The sequence below is a fragment of the Aspergillus niger genome (assembly GCF_000002855.4).
Source record: "Aspergillus niger supercontig An02".
NCBI lineage: Eukaryota > Fungi > Ascomycota > Eurotiomycetes > Eurotiales > Aspergillaceae > Aspergillus > Aspergillus niger.
The window spans coordinates 1275512-1290996 of record NT_166519.1 but is presented as its reverse complement, the minus strand read 5'-3'; the positions used below and the strand labels follow the sequence as shown (position 1 = coordinate 1290996).

General features: G+C 50.0%; 8 protein-coding genes across 8 annotated transcripts; 4 read left to right on the top strand and 4 right to left on the bottom strand.

The window, feature by feature from the left end:
* Positions 1 to 29: 29 nt before the first annotated feature.
* Positions 30 to 796, top strand: An02g05480 (uncharacterized protein; the record flags this gene model as incomplete). Its single annotated transcript, XM_059746308.1, has 3 exons — positions 30 to 56; positions 266 to 416; positions 513 to 796. The coding sequence occupies 3 exons, from the start codon at positions 30 to 32 to the stop codon at positions 794 to 796; spliced, it is 462 nt and encodes a 153-aa protein (XP_059605144.1).
* An 876-nt stretch (positions 797 to 1672) lies between these two features.
* An02g05470 (uncharacterized protein) lies at positions 1673 to 3229 on the bottom strand (the record flags this gene model as incomplete). The annotated part of the gene is made up of 3 exons (XM_001399647.3): positions 1673 to 1710; positions 1770 to 2490; positions 2558 to 3229. 3 exons carry the CDS (start codon positions 3227 to 3229, stop codon positions 1673 to 1675), a joined length of 1431 nt encoding a protein of 476 aa, XP_001399684.1.
* A 429-nt stretch (positions 3230 to 3658) lies between these two features.
* An02g05460 (uncharacterized protein) lies at positions 3659 to 4954 on the top strand (the record flags this gene model as incomplete). The annotated part of the gene is made up of 4 exons (XM_059746305.1): positions 3659 to 3703; positions 3780 to 3884; positions 3983 to 4669; positions 4712 to 4954. The coding sequence occupies 4 exons, from the start codon at positions 3659 to 3661 to the stop codon at positions 4952 to 4954; spliced, it is 1080 nt and encodes a 359-aa protein (XP_059605143.1).
* Positions 4955 to 5216: 262 nt separating this feature from the next.
* An02g05450 (uncharacterized protein) lies at positions 5217 to 6747 on the bottom strand (the record flags this gene model as incomplete). Its single annotated transcript, XM_059746304.1, has 5 exons — positions 5217 to 5968; positions 6023 to 6319; positions 6368 to 6447; positions 6570 to 6671; positions 6719 to 6747. 5 exons carry the CDS (start codon positions 6745 to 6747, stop codon positions 5217 to 5219), a joined length of 1260 nt encoding a protein of 419 aa, XP_059605142.1.
* A 381-nt stretch (positions 6748 to 7128) lies between these two features.
* Positions 7129 to 10408, top strand: An02g05440 (uncharacterized protein; the record flags this gene model as incomplete). Its single annotated transcript, XM_001399644.3, has 6 exons — positions 7129 to 7996; positions 8051 to 8398; positions 8451 to 8537; positions 8588 to 9125; positions 9174 to 9890; positions 9946 to 10408. The coding sequence occupies 6 exons, from the start codon at positions 7129 to 7131 to the stop codon at positions 10406 to 10408; spliced, it is 3021 nt and encodes a 1006-aa protein (XP_001399681.1).
* Positions 10409 to 10898: 490 nt separating this feature from the next.
* Positions 10899 to 11879, top strand: An02g05430 (uncharacterized protein; the record flags this gene model as incomplete). The annotated part of the gene is made up of 3 exons (XM_059746303.1): positions 10899 to 10945; positions 11557 to 11705; positions 11800 to 11879. 3 exons carry the CDS (start codon positions 10899 to 10901, stop codon positions 11877 to 11879), a joined length of 276 nt encoding a protein of 91 aa, XP_059605141.1.
* Positions 11880 to 12901: 1022 nt separating this feature from the next.
* On the bottom strand, positions 12902 to 14126 carry An02g05420 (uncharacterized protein; the record flags this gene model as incomplete). Its single annotated transcript, XM_001399642.3, has 3 exons — positions 12902 to 13020; positions 13082 to 13569; positions 13654 to 14126. The coding sequence occupies 3 exons, from the start codon at positions 14124 to 14126 to the stop codon at positions 12902 to 12904; spliced, it is 1080 nt and encodes a 359-aa protein (XP_001399679.1).
* Positions 14127 to 14286: 160 nt separating this feature from the next.
* Positions 14287 to 15292, bottom strand: An02g05417 (hypothetical protein; the record flags this gene model as incomplete). Its single annotated transcript, XM_059746302.1, has 2 exons — positions 14287 to 14685; positions 15260 to 15292. 2 exons carry the CDS (start codon positions 15290 to 15292, stop codon positions 14287 to 14289), a joined length of 432 nt encoding a protein of 143 aa, XP_059605140.1.
* Between the last annotated feature and the right edge of the window lie 193 nt (positions 15293 to 15485).

Here is a 15485-nt window from a genome sequence, read left to right as displayed (position 1 = left end):
TTTCGCCTCGAAGAGGCGCTCTGCCCACCATGTTCGCCGGCAAGCGCCTGAGCAAGGTAAGCCATCATGCCACTCACCACCCCGCTCACCATCTCGACCAATGCAACTAACCCAGATTTACATACAGGAGCTCTTAAAGGTACCCATTCCTCCCTGTTACCTGCAACATTCACCCTACCAGATCGATCACAACCACGATCTACACTTCAATGCGCCACACCTACACAGACCCCTAACACACAACTAACACAATCCCCCTCCACAGATGAAAGACCACCTTCCGCCCGGGATCACAATCGTCAAGTCCGAAAACCTCGAGGAATGGCAAATGGACATTAAAGTCCTCGATTCCAATCCGCTTTACCAGAACGAGACCTACCGGCTCAAATTCACCTTTAGCAACAAATACCCTATCGGTAATTTACCCCTCACAACCACCAGCCACATTCGTTTTAACTTGTTGTACAAAGAAGAAAATGAACTAACAAGATTCATCTTATTCGTTTCAATAGAACCCCCCGAAGTCCAATTCATCGAATGCCCACCCACCTCCGACCACCCCCGTCCGATCCCCGTCCACCCACACATCTACAGCAACGGCATAATATGTCTCGATCTCCTCAGCTCGGCAGGCTGGTCGCCCGTGCAGACGGTCGAGAGCGTCTGCATGAGTATTCAGAGCATGTTGACGGCCAATTCGCGCAATGAGCGGCCTCCCGGTGATAGTGAATTTGTGTCGTATAATCGGAGGAGACCGAGGGATATTAATTTCCATTACGACGATGATAATGTATAGTTTTACTCGTGGAGGGGGGTGCTTCCTAATTTTATTGGAAATTGGTAGTGGTGATGGTTGCATTAATATTGGCGCGTGAACCTTTTGCTTATTTTCCTTTTCTCATCTTACATATTACTCAAAGTTCCTCTTTTGTCTCACTTTCTACTTGCTTGCTTACTTGCTTGCTTGATTCTTATCAAGGTTACGGAGTTCACTGGAATCCGGACGGAGCGTTGGTATCATGCATTTCATGCGTTTACGCATGGGTTTTTTTTTCTTGTGAACTCTTTCTCACTTTTATGTCTACGCAATTACTACTAAATCTCCTGTCTTACATACATATTTACGCATATATACACATATATCGCATTGGTACTCTGATACATATCTTTTTAACTACTAGGAATAAAAACAAAAAAAATTGTAACAGTCAAATTTAAATACGTTCACAAGACACAATTCACTTTCCACAAACTACTACTACTACTGCTGCTGCTGCTACTACTACTCCAATCTAATCCAAATCGTAGTCGATGTTTTGATCACTATACACAGGGTTTATGGAAGAGAACAAGGAGAAAAAGAAAGGGGACGGACAGACACAGTCGACGGAAGTAGCATCAGCGACACAGACAAAGGAAAAAGTCAACGCCATGAAAAAAGCAAGCAAAGGACATTGGTACAGCAGGCTGGACCTGGTTTTGGAGATCGCCATAGCCAAGGGGACCTGTTACACAACTCGCACAAGCCGAATGATGGTAATAATAGAGACAATTAATCTTTCTCTTGGTATATCTGCAACTTCTAATCGAGATTTTGGCACCAATAAATCAGGGTCATGTGTCTTGAGCTGTTATACAGGTCTTCGTTGGAATCAGACGGTCCCATCCTTTTCTACCGGTCAACCTCACCGAACACAAGATCCATTGTTCCTGAAAAGATGTGTTAGCTTGCAGTTAGTGCGAAAAGGGGCAGTCTGGGTATAGCTTACCGATAATAGCGACAGCATCGGCCAGAAGGTGGCCACGAGACACTTGGTCGAAACCACCCAAGTGAGCAAATCCAGGAGCACGGATCTTGCAGCGGTAGGGTCTCTCGCTACCGTCACTGACCAGGAACACACCCATCTCACCCTTGGGAGCCTCAATGGCGGAGTAGGTCTCACCCGGAGGAACGGCGTAACCCTTGGTGAACAGAAGGAAGTGGTGGATCAGGGCCTCCATGTTCTCCTTCATGGCCGCACGGGGAGGAGGAGAGATCTTGTAGTCCTCAACGCGGACAGGACCAGCGGGCATCTGGTTCAGGCACTGGTGGATAATGCGGAGGGACTGGCGGAATTCCTCCATACGGCAGAGATAACGGTCGTAGCAGTCACCGTTGACACCGACGGGCACGTCGAACTCAACCTGGTCGTAGGCATCGTAAGGCTGGGACTTACGGATATCCCAGGGGACACCGGAACCACGCAGCATGACACCAGTGAAACTCATGTTGAGAGCATCGGCAGCCTTGACGACACCAACACCCTGGGTTCTGGCCTTCCAGATACGGTTATCCGTGAGCAGTTCCTCGGTCTCGTCAATGCGGTCACCGAACTGAGTGGCCCACTGGTAGATATCGTCGAGGAGACCAAGGGGCAGATCTTGAGACACACCACCAGGGCGGACGTAGGCAGCGTGGAGACGGGCACCGGAGACACGCTCGTAGAATTCCTAATTGAGAGGACTCGTGTCAGTCATTGCGGCTAGCATACAGCTCAGCATGCCAGAAAACACCTACCATGAGCTTCTCACGCTCCTCGAAACCCCACAGGAAAGGAGTCAGAGCACCAACATCCATCGCGTGGGAAAGGACGGACATGAGGTGGTTCAGAATGCGTGTCATCTCACCGAACAGTGTCCGGATGTACTTGGCTCTCTCAGGGATCTCAATGTTCAGCAGCTTCTCAACAGCCAGGGAGAAGCACTGCTCGTTGGTCATCATGGAGACGTAATCCAATCGGTCGAAGTATGGCAGGGCTTGCATGTAGGACTTGTATTCAATCAACTTCTCGGTACCACGGTGAAGCAGACCGACGTGGGGATCGGCGCGGACGATCTCTTCACCATTGAGCTCCAGAATCAAACGCAACACACCGTGAGCAGCAGGATGCTGGGGACCGAAGTTGACAGTGTAATGGCGGATCTTGCGGCCGGCTCCAGAGTCCTCGGACTCGAGGGCGGCGCCCACATCAGCCTCCGAAGGGCCCTCCTTGTTGGCCAGAGATGTGAAGGTCGGGTCGGCCGGGATGAGACGGGTGGCCTGGTAGCTGGTGGGCTCTGCGTACCGGCGAGGCAGCGACGTCGAAATCGTCCGGGATCTGGGGATAGCAGTGTTTCTGGAGAAGCTCGACGGGCGGAGGCAGAGCCTTTTGGGCGCGCTGCCCGCCAGGCGAGTGAAGGAAGCAGCCATTCGGGAGAGCGGGGAGTGAGGATGAGGGTGAAGTGAGGCGGGGAGCCCTCAATCCAGACGCAATTGGGTTGGAAGGAGGGGGAATTGGCGGGGATTGGAAGCGATGCGGACTGACGCTTGCTCCTCGTTGGATGAGGTTGCGCTTTCCAGGCGAGATACAATTTGGGCGGTCACGTGAGAGGAGCTTATGGTCATCAGCCCGTCTCTGGTTGGTCTGCCGTTGGCCCTCTATAACTCCCGCCACTAGTGCCGATTCCCCCTTAACTGCTGGGTGTGTTATAATCAACCATCTTTCCGCCTTTGCGGCCTGCAGAATTTCAAGAAAATACTGCCGCTTCCGCCAAAGAACTTTTCGCAGTTGCTCCCTCCACTTCGTCTGTCCCTCTTTCTCCTCCAATTTTCCCCGCGGCATATACATTCTCGTCCATCATGGCGCCTCTCGTTCCCTCGCAGGAGGAGCTTGATCGCAGAAGGGTATGTTCCCTCTTCCGACCGTGGCTTCTTCTCTCTCTCTTACGTCCTTCATCATACTGACTGCATTGACTTCCAGATCGTCGACATCAACCCAGAGACCGTCTCCAACATCCCCTCCACAGATTTTCCTGGTCACTGGCCCGGCGAGTCGCACGAATGGTCCCTCGCAAAGTTCAAGAATGTACGTTGGTAGTACTCAAGTGTCCGCGCTCAATTGCCCCTCCTCCCAGTCAAGCTTCATCAGCTTTACGCTCACACATCTTTTTTTTTCGCGAACAGGATCTCAAGATCGACTTCCACCGCAACGAGCGATTCGAATCCTCCTTCTCTCTCATCGGAGTCGACGCCTCCATTGCCAATGCCTTCCGTCGCATTCTCATGGCTGAGGTGCCCAGCATCGCCATCGAATACGTCTTCGTCCACAACAACACCTCTGTCATTCAGGATGAGGTTCTCGCACAACGTCTGGGTCTGATTCCCCTCAAGGGTTCCGTGGAGGGCATCAACTGGATGCGCTGGTTCAAGAAGCCTACCGACGACGATCCCAATGGCAGCAGTCCCGCCGATTACAACACCATCGTCTTGCGCTTGGACGTCGAATGTACCAAGAACCCCAACGCGGATCCCGAGGAGACTGACCCCCGCAAACTCTACAAGAATGCGCACGTCTACGCCAAAGATATCACATTCCACCCCGTCGGTCGCCAGGAACAGTTCTTTGCTGGCGATGACGCAATTCAGCCCGTCAACCCGGACATCCTGGTCGCCAAGCTTCGTCCCGGTCAGGCGATTGAAATGGAACTTCACTGTATCAAGGGTATCGGTGCCGACCATGCCAAGTTCTCCCCTGTCGCCACGGCCACCTACCGTCTACTACCCGACATCAAGATCCTCCGCCCCATCATCGGTGATGATGCCAAGAAGTTTGCCAAGTGCTTCCCCAGCGGTGTCATTGGCCTCGAGAAGGTCACTCGTGAGGAGGCCAAGCAGAAGGACAGCGGATATGAGGGCCACGAGGGCGAATTGAAGGCAGTTGTTGTGGATCCCTTCAAGGATACCGTCAGCAGAGAGTGTCTGAGACACGAGGAGTTCCAGGGCAAGGTCAAGCTCGGTCGCGTCCGCGACCACTTCATCTTCAACATCGAGAGTGTTGGCCAATTCGAAAGCGACACCCTCTTCCTGGAGAGCGTCAAGGTGCTGAAGCTGAAATGCGCAAGATGGAAGCGCGGCTTGACGGACCTTATGCGCTAAGTCAAAGCCATTTGACTCAGCCTTCCGTGAAAAATGATTCAAAGCTATATAATGCATTGGCCTGGCGTTGGATTGTCTTGTTGATTTTGTACATTTTACGAAAAGTTGGTGACAACCTTCTTTACACTTGTTGGGAGTCTGGACTGGGATCTTTTTGTGATAGAAAAAGCAGATTTGACTTCCTAGGTCTTGAACATGATCATCAGAGCATCAGCGATTCTTCGTAACGTGTAGTTGCAGGTCCATCTCAGGGGCCCTCTGTCTATTGAAACGCCAGTCGGAAGCGGAAGTCGATGATATACGCCGGGTCACTGACTGCGATTTCCTGACCGTCTTCGATCAGGTCTTTCAGCTTGAGCTTCAGATTAGCGCGAGTCTGTTCCTCCAACTGCGGCGGGAACCGTTGGTAGAGTGTCTTCTCCTCCGTCCTCATACTAGGCTTCTTCAGCTGAGCCTCGGGCCGTTCTCCAAGGGTTTCGATGAATTCTTCGAGCGTCATATTCGGGTTCACAGTCAATTTGCGTGCCAGATTTCCGCACACCGGGCAGTCTGGCTTCTTCTCCGCCTCGAAGGTGTAAGTGTACACGCCCTCTTCGCCCGCATACATCATATAGTTCTCAAGGTAAGGGTTGCACGATGTGGCAATCTTCAATGCCTCGGAGGTAGTCGCGGCTGCGATCACGGCATTGGTTGAGGCAATAGCTGGAATAATGTTTTTGACGACTCCCTGAGTCATCTGGAAAGTGACGCCGGGGATATTAAACTGCTTCGCCCGCTCCAGAGCAGCATTGTAGACCCAGCCAATGTGCTCCATGTCGTCACTGTCGAATGCGTCATCTTTGCGCTGTTCCTGCCAGGCGATCTGATGAGCCCATTCGATGCAGTGTTGAGGCTGGCGCGGAATGGTTGCGATAGTACAAAGAGGGACGGCCGGTCGCGGCGCGTGCATGTCAAGCTGACACTCGATACAAGAGGAAAGCGTGGGTAGAATTACACGCGCCTGTCCCTTGAATCCTGTTATCGGTTAGATGTGTTTATTTCCCCTCCAGCATGAGTGAGCAAATATACCTTCTGTTCCGCCATCGATGAGCGGCTTCAGACTTTCTGGATCCTCGAAATCGACCATTCCGACCAGGGTCGAGTTAATCCATCGTCTGGCTTCGATGCTATCAAGACCACAGACGATGATCTTGAATTGCATGTAGTAATCTTCGTCTTTGTCCTGAATCTTTCCTACATAGGGAGTGATCTTAACTCCCTTGACTCGTCTTTCTACAAAGGCAGCAGCAACCTCAGCTTTGGGCTTGCCTATGTCTGACTGGCGAAATAGAAATTGTCTGTTTAGGTTGGAAATATCGATGGTATCTGCCTGTGTTAGTCATTTGTTGTGTTTGCGAGTTAGGAAGGACCTACCCATGTCAATGACGTGAATGTCTTTGAAACCTGATAATGCCAGGTTCTTGAGTATCTCACATCCTAGACCTCCAGCTCCTCTGTAAGCAGTGCTTGGTTATTATCTATTGAACCTTTAAGGGAGTAAGAATCGCCTTGACTAACATGACTCTGTAGTTCTGTTAGCGAGCATGACGGCATTATCACGGTCGTAGAAACGCACAAAATTTTCGATGACTCTAAAGCACTTATCGTCTCTTGCCCAGGGACCCAATCTTCATCGCTGAAGGGTCCAGACTTAGTCAGGACGCTGTATAGATGTTTCCTGGTGATATGAGCAGCTGCCGCTATAGGGTGAAGAAACCGTCTCACCATCGCTGAGGCGCACCTGTAGCTGCCATTTTCCGATTATGTTGTCTAGGTTAGCTAGGTCGCTAGTTATTTGCCTCTACTCAAGCTCTTGTTGCATAAGCAAGTGTCTCTTGCCTCCGAGCTGCACTTATTATGAGCTCCTGCGCCAGTTTAGACAATCTGGTGTCGGAGATGTAAGCAAAATTCTAGCTCTAGAGCCAAGAGCTACGTTGCTATAGATTTCGAGATTTCAAGTTGTAGACAGTGTGGAGGTGATGATGGGATGATGAGGATGGTGAGCTCCAATGGTCGTTAGATCGATACAGCAACCGCCCCACGTGACCCCTCCGCGCCATACAATTTCCTCCAACTTCCACAACTTGATCCTCCTTTCTTCGCAACTGTTACGAGGATAATGCCACATTTGTAAAATGGATGGTCTACTTACGGCCGTTAAGACGGTCAAGCACAGCCAGCAGCCCGTCTTGTCGGCTGCTGCCGAGGGAATATATTCAGCCACCACATCCAACGGCTCTGAGCACCGGTCCAAAGCCGATCTCCCCGGGGACGCAACATCCTCAGACCATATCTTGGCCGTTTTGAAGGCAAAACCCGACGAGCACGAACTCGCTCAGGTTCTAGCCATACTAGATCCATCAAATAAGACAGCATCCCCCAACGGTTTTGATATACGGGTCCCGCGCCCAGTAACAGCGCAAATTCTCAATGTTCTGGTTAGCATTACAGTTCCGGATCATTGGGGGGCTCTTGGGCCACACTCTCAAAGTCCAAAATCAGGTAATACGAAGCTACGAGCTGCTCTTCTGAGATGTCTCAGCAGTGTTGCGGGAATCAGTTGCCTGGTGACCCAGCTCCGTTCTCTCATAGCTGCGTCCCGTTCATCGGCTGAGCACGCGAAATCATCCGGTCATAAGATACAGATTAGAGATACACTTGCGGTTATTTCCGCCTTGTTGGAGCCGAGTGACTTTGCGTTTCGCCTATACACTGACATGGATGATTTGTACAGCAATGCGACACAGAAGCAAGTGGCTTGGAGGGAATTGCTCTCAATACTTGCTGCCAGTAAAGTTTTGTCTACGGCGGCGGAAGCGCTTACTCTGATATCTGGGCTTGACGGGCTTTCCGCAATCTCATGGATTGGGGAAGGCTCAAAGTACGCCACCTGGCTAGGTTCCAACATCTTCTATATGTCTTCGAAGACTGCTCTCGGTGATGAAGAGGCATGGAAAGCTGTGGCTCTTTTGACTGGGAGGTCGCTAAGCTTGGGCTATACAGGTATTTAAGGACGCCTCCGCTGATAGGCTTGGTAGGCTAAGCATAATGATGCAGATCAGGTGGTCAAAGAAATATATACTGGACTTCTTGTTCAGCGAGCACTTTCTGAACAGTACAGCTCGCTTTTTGACCGTCTCCGGCCAACGGAGCAGCTAGCACTGCTCGAAGCTGTCTTTCGAGATCTCGAGAAGAGGCACTTTTCAGGTGAAATACCTGGTGACAGTGCCAACAACACCTCGGGACAAGTGGTTAGTAGTGTAGCGGCTCTCTGCTCAAATGCCGTGTCAAAACGGTTAGATTTGCAAGGTCAGATTGTGGACTGGCTCTCAAAAGGCCAAGGTGGTTCGATACATTCATTGGGGCTGCGTCGTGCTCTAGTGGCTATACTGGCACAGCAAGAAGGTGGGACTAAGCCTGTTTAACAATGTTTTCCTGCTGACACGGATCGCATTAGACTCGATCAATACTCTTCTTAGTAAGAGTCTAGATCAATCAGGCGACAAGTTCTACATTCAACACGCTCCCATTAGGTGTCAAGAAGGTACTATATCCATGCATTACATATAGGAGGTAGGCACTGACCACTCTCAGCCAATGCCCAAGTTGTTCTTCTCGCTGCGGGATACCTCCAACGACTTGATCCTGCAGCAATGATGTTTATTGGTCGCACTGGAATCTTTCTGAACACTGTCTCAAACCGCCTGGCGGCATCTTCACCCAGAGCTCGGTTCCTCGGTATGCTGATTGGAACTACAATTTCGCAGCTCATCGAGCAACAGGGCAAAGGGATGAGGTTTGATCTCGAGGAGATGGAGAGCGATGAGGCACATTGGTACTTGGACCTTGCCAAACTACACGATACCGTTGGGTCTATTGAATCCATGGAAACGCTTAGAGGGCCTGCGACAAGACCAACCGAGAAGCGTAGCAAGAATCGAACATCTGGGACCGATACGCCAAAGAAAGACACCAGAAGAGCAAAGATTGTCGCCATAGAAGAGATCAATGACTCGGATCATGATGACGACGAGGACGAAGATCTCGTCCCATATGAAAAGCCCGATGAAGATCCCTCAGATTCTGATGATGACCCAACATTGGTTCAACGCAACAAACCTACCGCACCAGTGTATGTCACAACACTAGCCGTAATCATATGATCACTAACATGAGTTAGGTATATCCGCGACCTGATAACCTACCTACGCGACACTGAGAATGTAGAGCGCTACGAATTGGCTGTTGCTACCGCCCCTACCCTGATCCGCCGCAAGACTGGCTTTGGAACAGAGCTTGCTGAGAATATTGAAGAATTGGCACTTGTCGTCGTGGGCTTACAGGAGCATGGAAAGATTTCCAAATTCCAGGAAATTCAACTTCAAAGTATGATCGCACTGATCGTATCTCAACCTCTTAAGATGGGCCACTGGTTCTCGGCCATATTCTTCGATGGAGACCTATCTCAACCACAGCGCTCTACAATCCTCACAGCCCTAGGCCTGGGTGCTCGCGAACTCGGCGGAAATGGCGAAGCAGACGCTAAAGCACTGGGTCTACCAAGCGTATCCGACGCTTCGTTCCCGTCCAAGAAGCTCCCTGGCTCCCTCGAAGCCTTGTATCAGCCAGAGACTGAATCGCCCATCGCAAGCCTAACCAAGCAGTTATCACGCGCCTCGCTCGAACCATTGGCTGCCCAGGCCTCAGACTCGCTATCAGGGCCCAATGCACTGAAGGTCCGCACATTCTCCTCACGAATGGAAGTCGAAAAGAAACGTCAGCAACGTGAGGCACAGAGACAGAAGTCCACCGCAAAAGATCTTTACAGGGTCCTTGCAGATGGGTTCTTCTATCCTCTGAAGGGTCGTTTCGAAATGATGATCATGCAATTTTCGTCGTAAGTTTTTCCTCCCTCCAAATCTTTCGCCAAGCCATCATCACTAATAAACCAGTTCCACCGCTCCCTCCTACAATCCCTTCTACGCTCCGCATCTCCTCGGTCTCTTCATTCAAACTCTCACTCTCATCCTCTCAACAATGGGCCCCCACACGCCCTATCTAGCAGCCGTCACGCACGAGACATTGGCATTCCTGCTCTCGCTCCACGCACGCCCCATATCAGACGATCCAGGCATCTTGTCCTCGCTTCTATCTCTCTTCCTCGCAGCTGTAGATCTGAACATCGCCTCCGGAACATCTGGAGAAGAGCGCCTGGTCACCGAATACGCCACGCAGGTCATGGAGCTACGAGAGTGGGTAGGAGAGATATTCGATCGGACGCCACCGGTCCAAGACACAAGTGATCCACGAGAACAGGTGCGGACATTAGCCGCAGGAGTCATGGTAAAGCTGGGAGAGGTGATAGAGAGATACCAGGGACGGCTGATGGGTGTGAATTCGGGATTCAGATACTAGTTGTAAATAAACAGCCCCAAATAGTCATACCACAATCATATTCTGATATAGATCCATCAAGGTCATGAACAATTCACGCCAGTAATCGCGACATGAGAAATATGGCAGCAGAGCTAGCTCGCACAAAGATCAGAATTGACAGCTGCGCTTCACCGTCAGCTTTATCTCGTATAAAAATTCGGAGCGTAGCGCAACTAACTGTCACGGTAGGACAGCAAGTCCATGCAAAAGCTGTCGCGTGTCGAATATACAGGCTCTCTATCTATATTTGTGAGTATGAGACTCAATCTCTAGATAATAAAGACGCAGTGCTAGAGGGGCGGTTGGTAAGCTTCATGACAATTCTGCCGAATTTAGATATAACTGGCATCCTCGCAGCGGAGCTTCTCGTCTGCAATTCATGTGTATTATTGGCTCTCCCCGACTGTATTAGGGCAAAGAGAACCTATCAGAACCTGTCTGTATCCATAGAGATGAGGAGCAGGTCAACATGACTAGACTGCAAGTCCTCCTGGAGATGCACACCCCCGGTGTACTGTCTGTTCACATTTATAGATGCAGCGTAGAATAAGACGCAATCAAGGCACGCTTCAACACGATGACGGAACGGTATGATGCCACAACACCGAACTATACCACCGGGACGGCGACCTGCCGTATGGCTGTATGCTGCGAGTTCTTGCTGACGATTATAAACGAATATGGCAAGATACCTTTGATATTGAGCTGAGCATGAATATGGAATAGTTAATAAATCCTGCAGGTTATGCAGAATCCTCTGAGACATCTCTAACGAGACCACTTCTCTAATAACCCGGCCCGGCGAGCGACTTGTTACACCACCATTAAACCCGTCAAGATCAACTTTCCCCTGGCACATATCGGAGAATATACATATTATACATATCCAACTAAGGCTGCTCGCTCAACTGTTCCATCACGAATTTACTAGCGGGATAAAGATAATCCCGGTATCGCAGCGTCGACACAAAACACATCGGAATAAGTGTGTGTGTGTGTGTGCGCGCGACGTCTGACTCGAGAGCAGCGGCAATTGCTTTGGTGTGATCTTGTCGGCATCACAGGTCCATCATCGAGAAACGTAGTTGACTTGTAATAGACCAACAGCAATATGGAAATAGAGACAGATACCGACAATCGTCCGTTCGGAATATCCGAGAATTGACAGACAGACATTCGGACGATGCGGAGAAAGTCGGGGGTGACCCTTGCTTGGGCCCCCAAGGCACAGATGCTTTAGCTTCCGGTTCAGCTCCCTCAAGTCCCAGGGAAGAAGGTACGCCGATGGATGGACGCAAGCAGGCAGGCAAGCAAGGGTCTTAGCTTACCTGCTGCACGGAGAAGGATTTCGTACTTCTAGGGCAACGTAGATGGATCCATCCCCCGTGAAGGCTGTACAGGTCGGGCGCGTGCGGTCCAGGAATCACTGTCACTGAGCATTGAAGACTGATTCGAAAGAAGAAGAAAAAAAGTACAGAGATAACGATAGCGTCAGTCTACAAGGAACCCGGGGGGTGCATTTCAAGCATCTTGATTAGACAATAAGGTATATAGTAGCGACCGTGGTGACACCGTGGGTGTCTTGTATGCTCCAAACAAGTTTAACCGTGGCAAACAAATCAGCCTGCATTTCCCAGCCCATGCTCCGCCCAATTGCAACGGGTATCAGCCCTGCACTCGCCAACGCGAGTGCACCTCCTTATAGCAATTTATCCCAGCAGAAAATCAAACCCAACTCAGATCAACGGCCCATGCTAATTCCCGATAACAAATCATCTGCGGCACCGCAAGGAAAAGGTCAAGTAACCGGATGGAAACAAACACAAGGAAAAAAAGGGGGGAGAGAAGAAAGGAAATATTCTAGATCGTGGAAGAAAAAGGACATGAGAAAAAAAAAAAGGCCTGCTGCGTATAATTCCGATTTGTAATCGTGTCACGGAAACGCAGGAAAAAGAAGTGAATCATCAAGAACCAAACCCCAGCTGGTATCTGAGCAGAAAAAGCCATGCCGAACAGAAAAGGAAATCAAACAACATCGGACCAACTCCCTAGTCTAGCGAGAGATAAGAAGGAAATGGGTAATCAAAACCAAAAAGGAAAAACCAAATCACCAACCAGCAAAACAACCGGTACCTCTATGGTCATAAACTTGGGTAATAAAGACATCACTAGCAACCCTCCGAGCCGTTGTACCGTGTCTTGCCTGTCCAGGGGAATCTGTGAAAAAAGAAAACAAAGGAAACAAAGGAAATGGGGTATCGTTTCTCTGCCACACTGGCCGAGACGGAAAGAGGAAGAAAAGTAGTAGAAGAGGAATCGAAGCTGTTGTACAAAATACCGAACCCGATTCAGGAGTGAGACGTCGCACAATGTGTTGCGATGCGTCTCAGGATCGTAGTCCGCTGTTCCTCCGCCCCGTTAAGGTGGCGTTAAGGGGGAGGCATTCGAGACTGAAATGAAGAGTGGCTTGATTTACTCTTCGTCTTCGCCCGAAGCACCTTCCTTTTCTCCTTTGTGGACCTTCTTGTGCCGCCGCAGGTTAGAGACGACCGAGAAATGACGGCCACAGCCTTCCACGTCACATGCGAATGCTAGATTCCCGACTATTAGTATCACAGACCACTACTAAAAGAGACTTGTTCTGGAACTTACGTTTTTCACCAGTGTGACTGTACATATGGGTCTGAAGAGACGACGGGCGGGTAAACCGCTTGTCGCACACCTTGCACTTGTGCTTCTTCTGGGTGTTGGACGGCATCTTGGAGCTAAACTGGCTCATCATCGACTGGGGTCCCGGAGGCGCACTTCCCGTCAACAGGTTCGACGGGCGAGGCAGCGTCCGCGACAGGTGGCCGTTCTCGTAAGATTCCGAGGTAGTAGAGCTGTAGTCAGTCACAGAGGACTCCACAGATGCGACAGAGGCGGAATAGTAGGGGTAGTTTCCGCCGGAAGAGATCGACGATCCAGAAGAGTGTGTCGAGGGGAAACCGTAGGAGTCACCCGAGCCTCGCGAGCTGCGAGGGCCGTAGATATTGCGAGGTGTCATATCCTGGCTGAGCGCGACCATTCCGCGGCTGGCATCAAGAGCATCTCCGAATGTTGGGGCGGAAGGGGGTTGCGATTGACCGACACGAGCATCACTACACAAGATGAAAAAATGAATGTAAGCATATTTCCCTCCATATACACACCGCAGAAAGCTTCAGATGATGAGGTAAACTTACGCATGAGATATCCGACGGTCCTGGTGGTGGTGCATAGACGGAGCGTAGCTAAGCGGGGCGTAGCTCGCAGGCGCGAAGCTGGTCATGGGCGAGGCGGTGGTATAGGCCGGAGCTTGATCGAAAGAAGTGCGCGGCATGTCGTGCGACAAACCCATCATCTCCGGACCGGGGTAACTCGAAGCAGTAGCAGTAGGATAGTTGCTCCCGGCGACCATCGAGGGAGCGGAAACGGGAATACTCGAGTATGGCATAGACATCGGTGGGCGGCTCACTTCCTCCTGCTTAACATGGCTGAGGCCAATCTGGCTGGGTCCCATGGAAGTCGCGTAGACCGGGGGAGTGGAATGGGACGAAGTTTGAGCGGTCCATGGGTCGGTGAACTGCGGAGCGCTGTGGTGCATGTTGTGTTGATACACGTTATCGAAGCCCATCCCGCCGTATTGGCGGTTCTGGTTCTCAATGACCATCGTCATGGAGGATAGTTGGTTTATCGCGTGGATTTGAATTTAAAAAAAGAAGTGAGACAAGAAAGATAATTTAAAGACGTGGTCGACGTTGGGGGCACGAGATCACGGCGCAAAGATATCCCTGGGAAAATGCAGGAAGCAAAACACAGGATTTCCCCGCGAAAGGTCAAGAAGGGAATTGCGCGGGTGAACTGGAATGATAGAAGGTGGGGAGGAGCAGAAGAATGGAAGGGGGTGGGAGAGAGAAAAAAAGATTCGCGAGGATGATCAACAAGGAGGAGGATGGGAGGAGCAGATGAATTGATCCGCGCAAAATGTATAGAGGAACGGAAGGCGCAGAATGCAAGTGTAGGACAAGCTTCGAGGATGATGGAGAGGCGCAAAGCAAAATAGTTTCCTGAGGGCAGTAGCCAGGGAAATAAGTAGAGAAGAAAGAGTAGAAGAGAGCCAGGTCAGCTCGAGGTAGAAAAACAATCCAGAAATCCCTTGAAGGTGAGAACCCGACAGTCAGGAAGAAGTAAAGACAAGACAGTCTGGGGAAGGGCCCCGAAGGGGATCGGCGAAGCTTATGAACAAATACAGGATCTCAGCATGAGGATGGACCGCAGGGACGAAGGGAAGCCCTGGCGTTGCCGTGTTGGTGATGGCCTAGTGCCACTGACGACGTCCCGTCGGGGACGGTTGCAGATCGTTATTTTGGGCCGCTTAGGCTTCGAAACGGCGCCAGTGTTAAAAAAAAAAAAAAAGAAAAGAAAAAGAAAAAGAAAAAGAAAAAAGAAAAAAGAAAAAAACGAGAGGAATTGCTTAGTGGCAGTGGAAATCTCCAAATGGGAACCAGTTCCTCGGGTGACTCTCAAGGTTTTGGATGGGTCTTCTTTCTTTCCCTGGTTTAGATCGATTTTTATTTTATTATATTTTTTAATTTTATTATTTTTGTTATAAGTATTGTTTATTTTTTATTAGATTTCTTTTCTAGGAGAGAGTAGAGAGAGGGGAGAGCGAGAAAGAGTGTGTGTGAGAGGAGGAGGAGGGGGGTCTTTTTCTGAATTGAGCATTGCCCTTTTTTTTTTTCCCTTTTCTTTTCCTTTTCCTTTTCCCTTTCCTGCATTTTTCTTTTTTGGCTTTTCCTCTCACTCAACTCTCACCATTTTTCCTTCCCTTCCCCTATTCATTTTCCTTTTATTTTCCCTTTTTATTTTTATTTTATTTATTTTCCTATTTTATTCTATTTCTTCATTTTTTCTCATTCCCTCACTCCCACACCCCCATAGCCCCATTTCATTTTCCAGAGAATGAATTTCTCGGTCCTCCCCATCCCCCCATTTGCTTCTTTTCTATTTTTGTGTTCACTTTCCTAATATGATC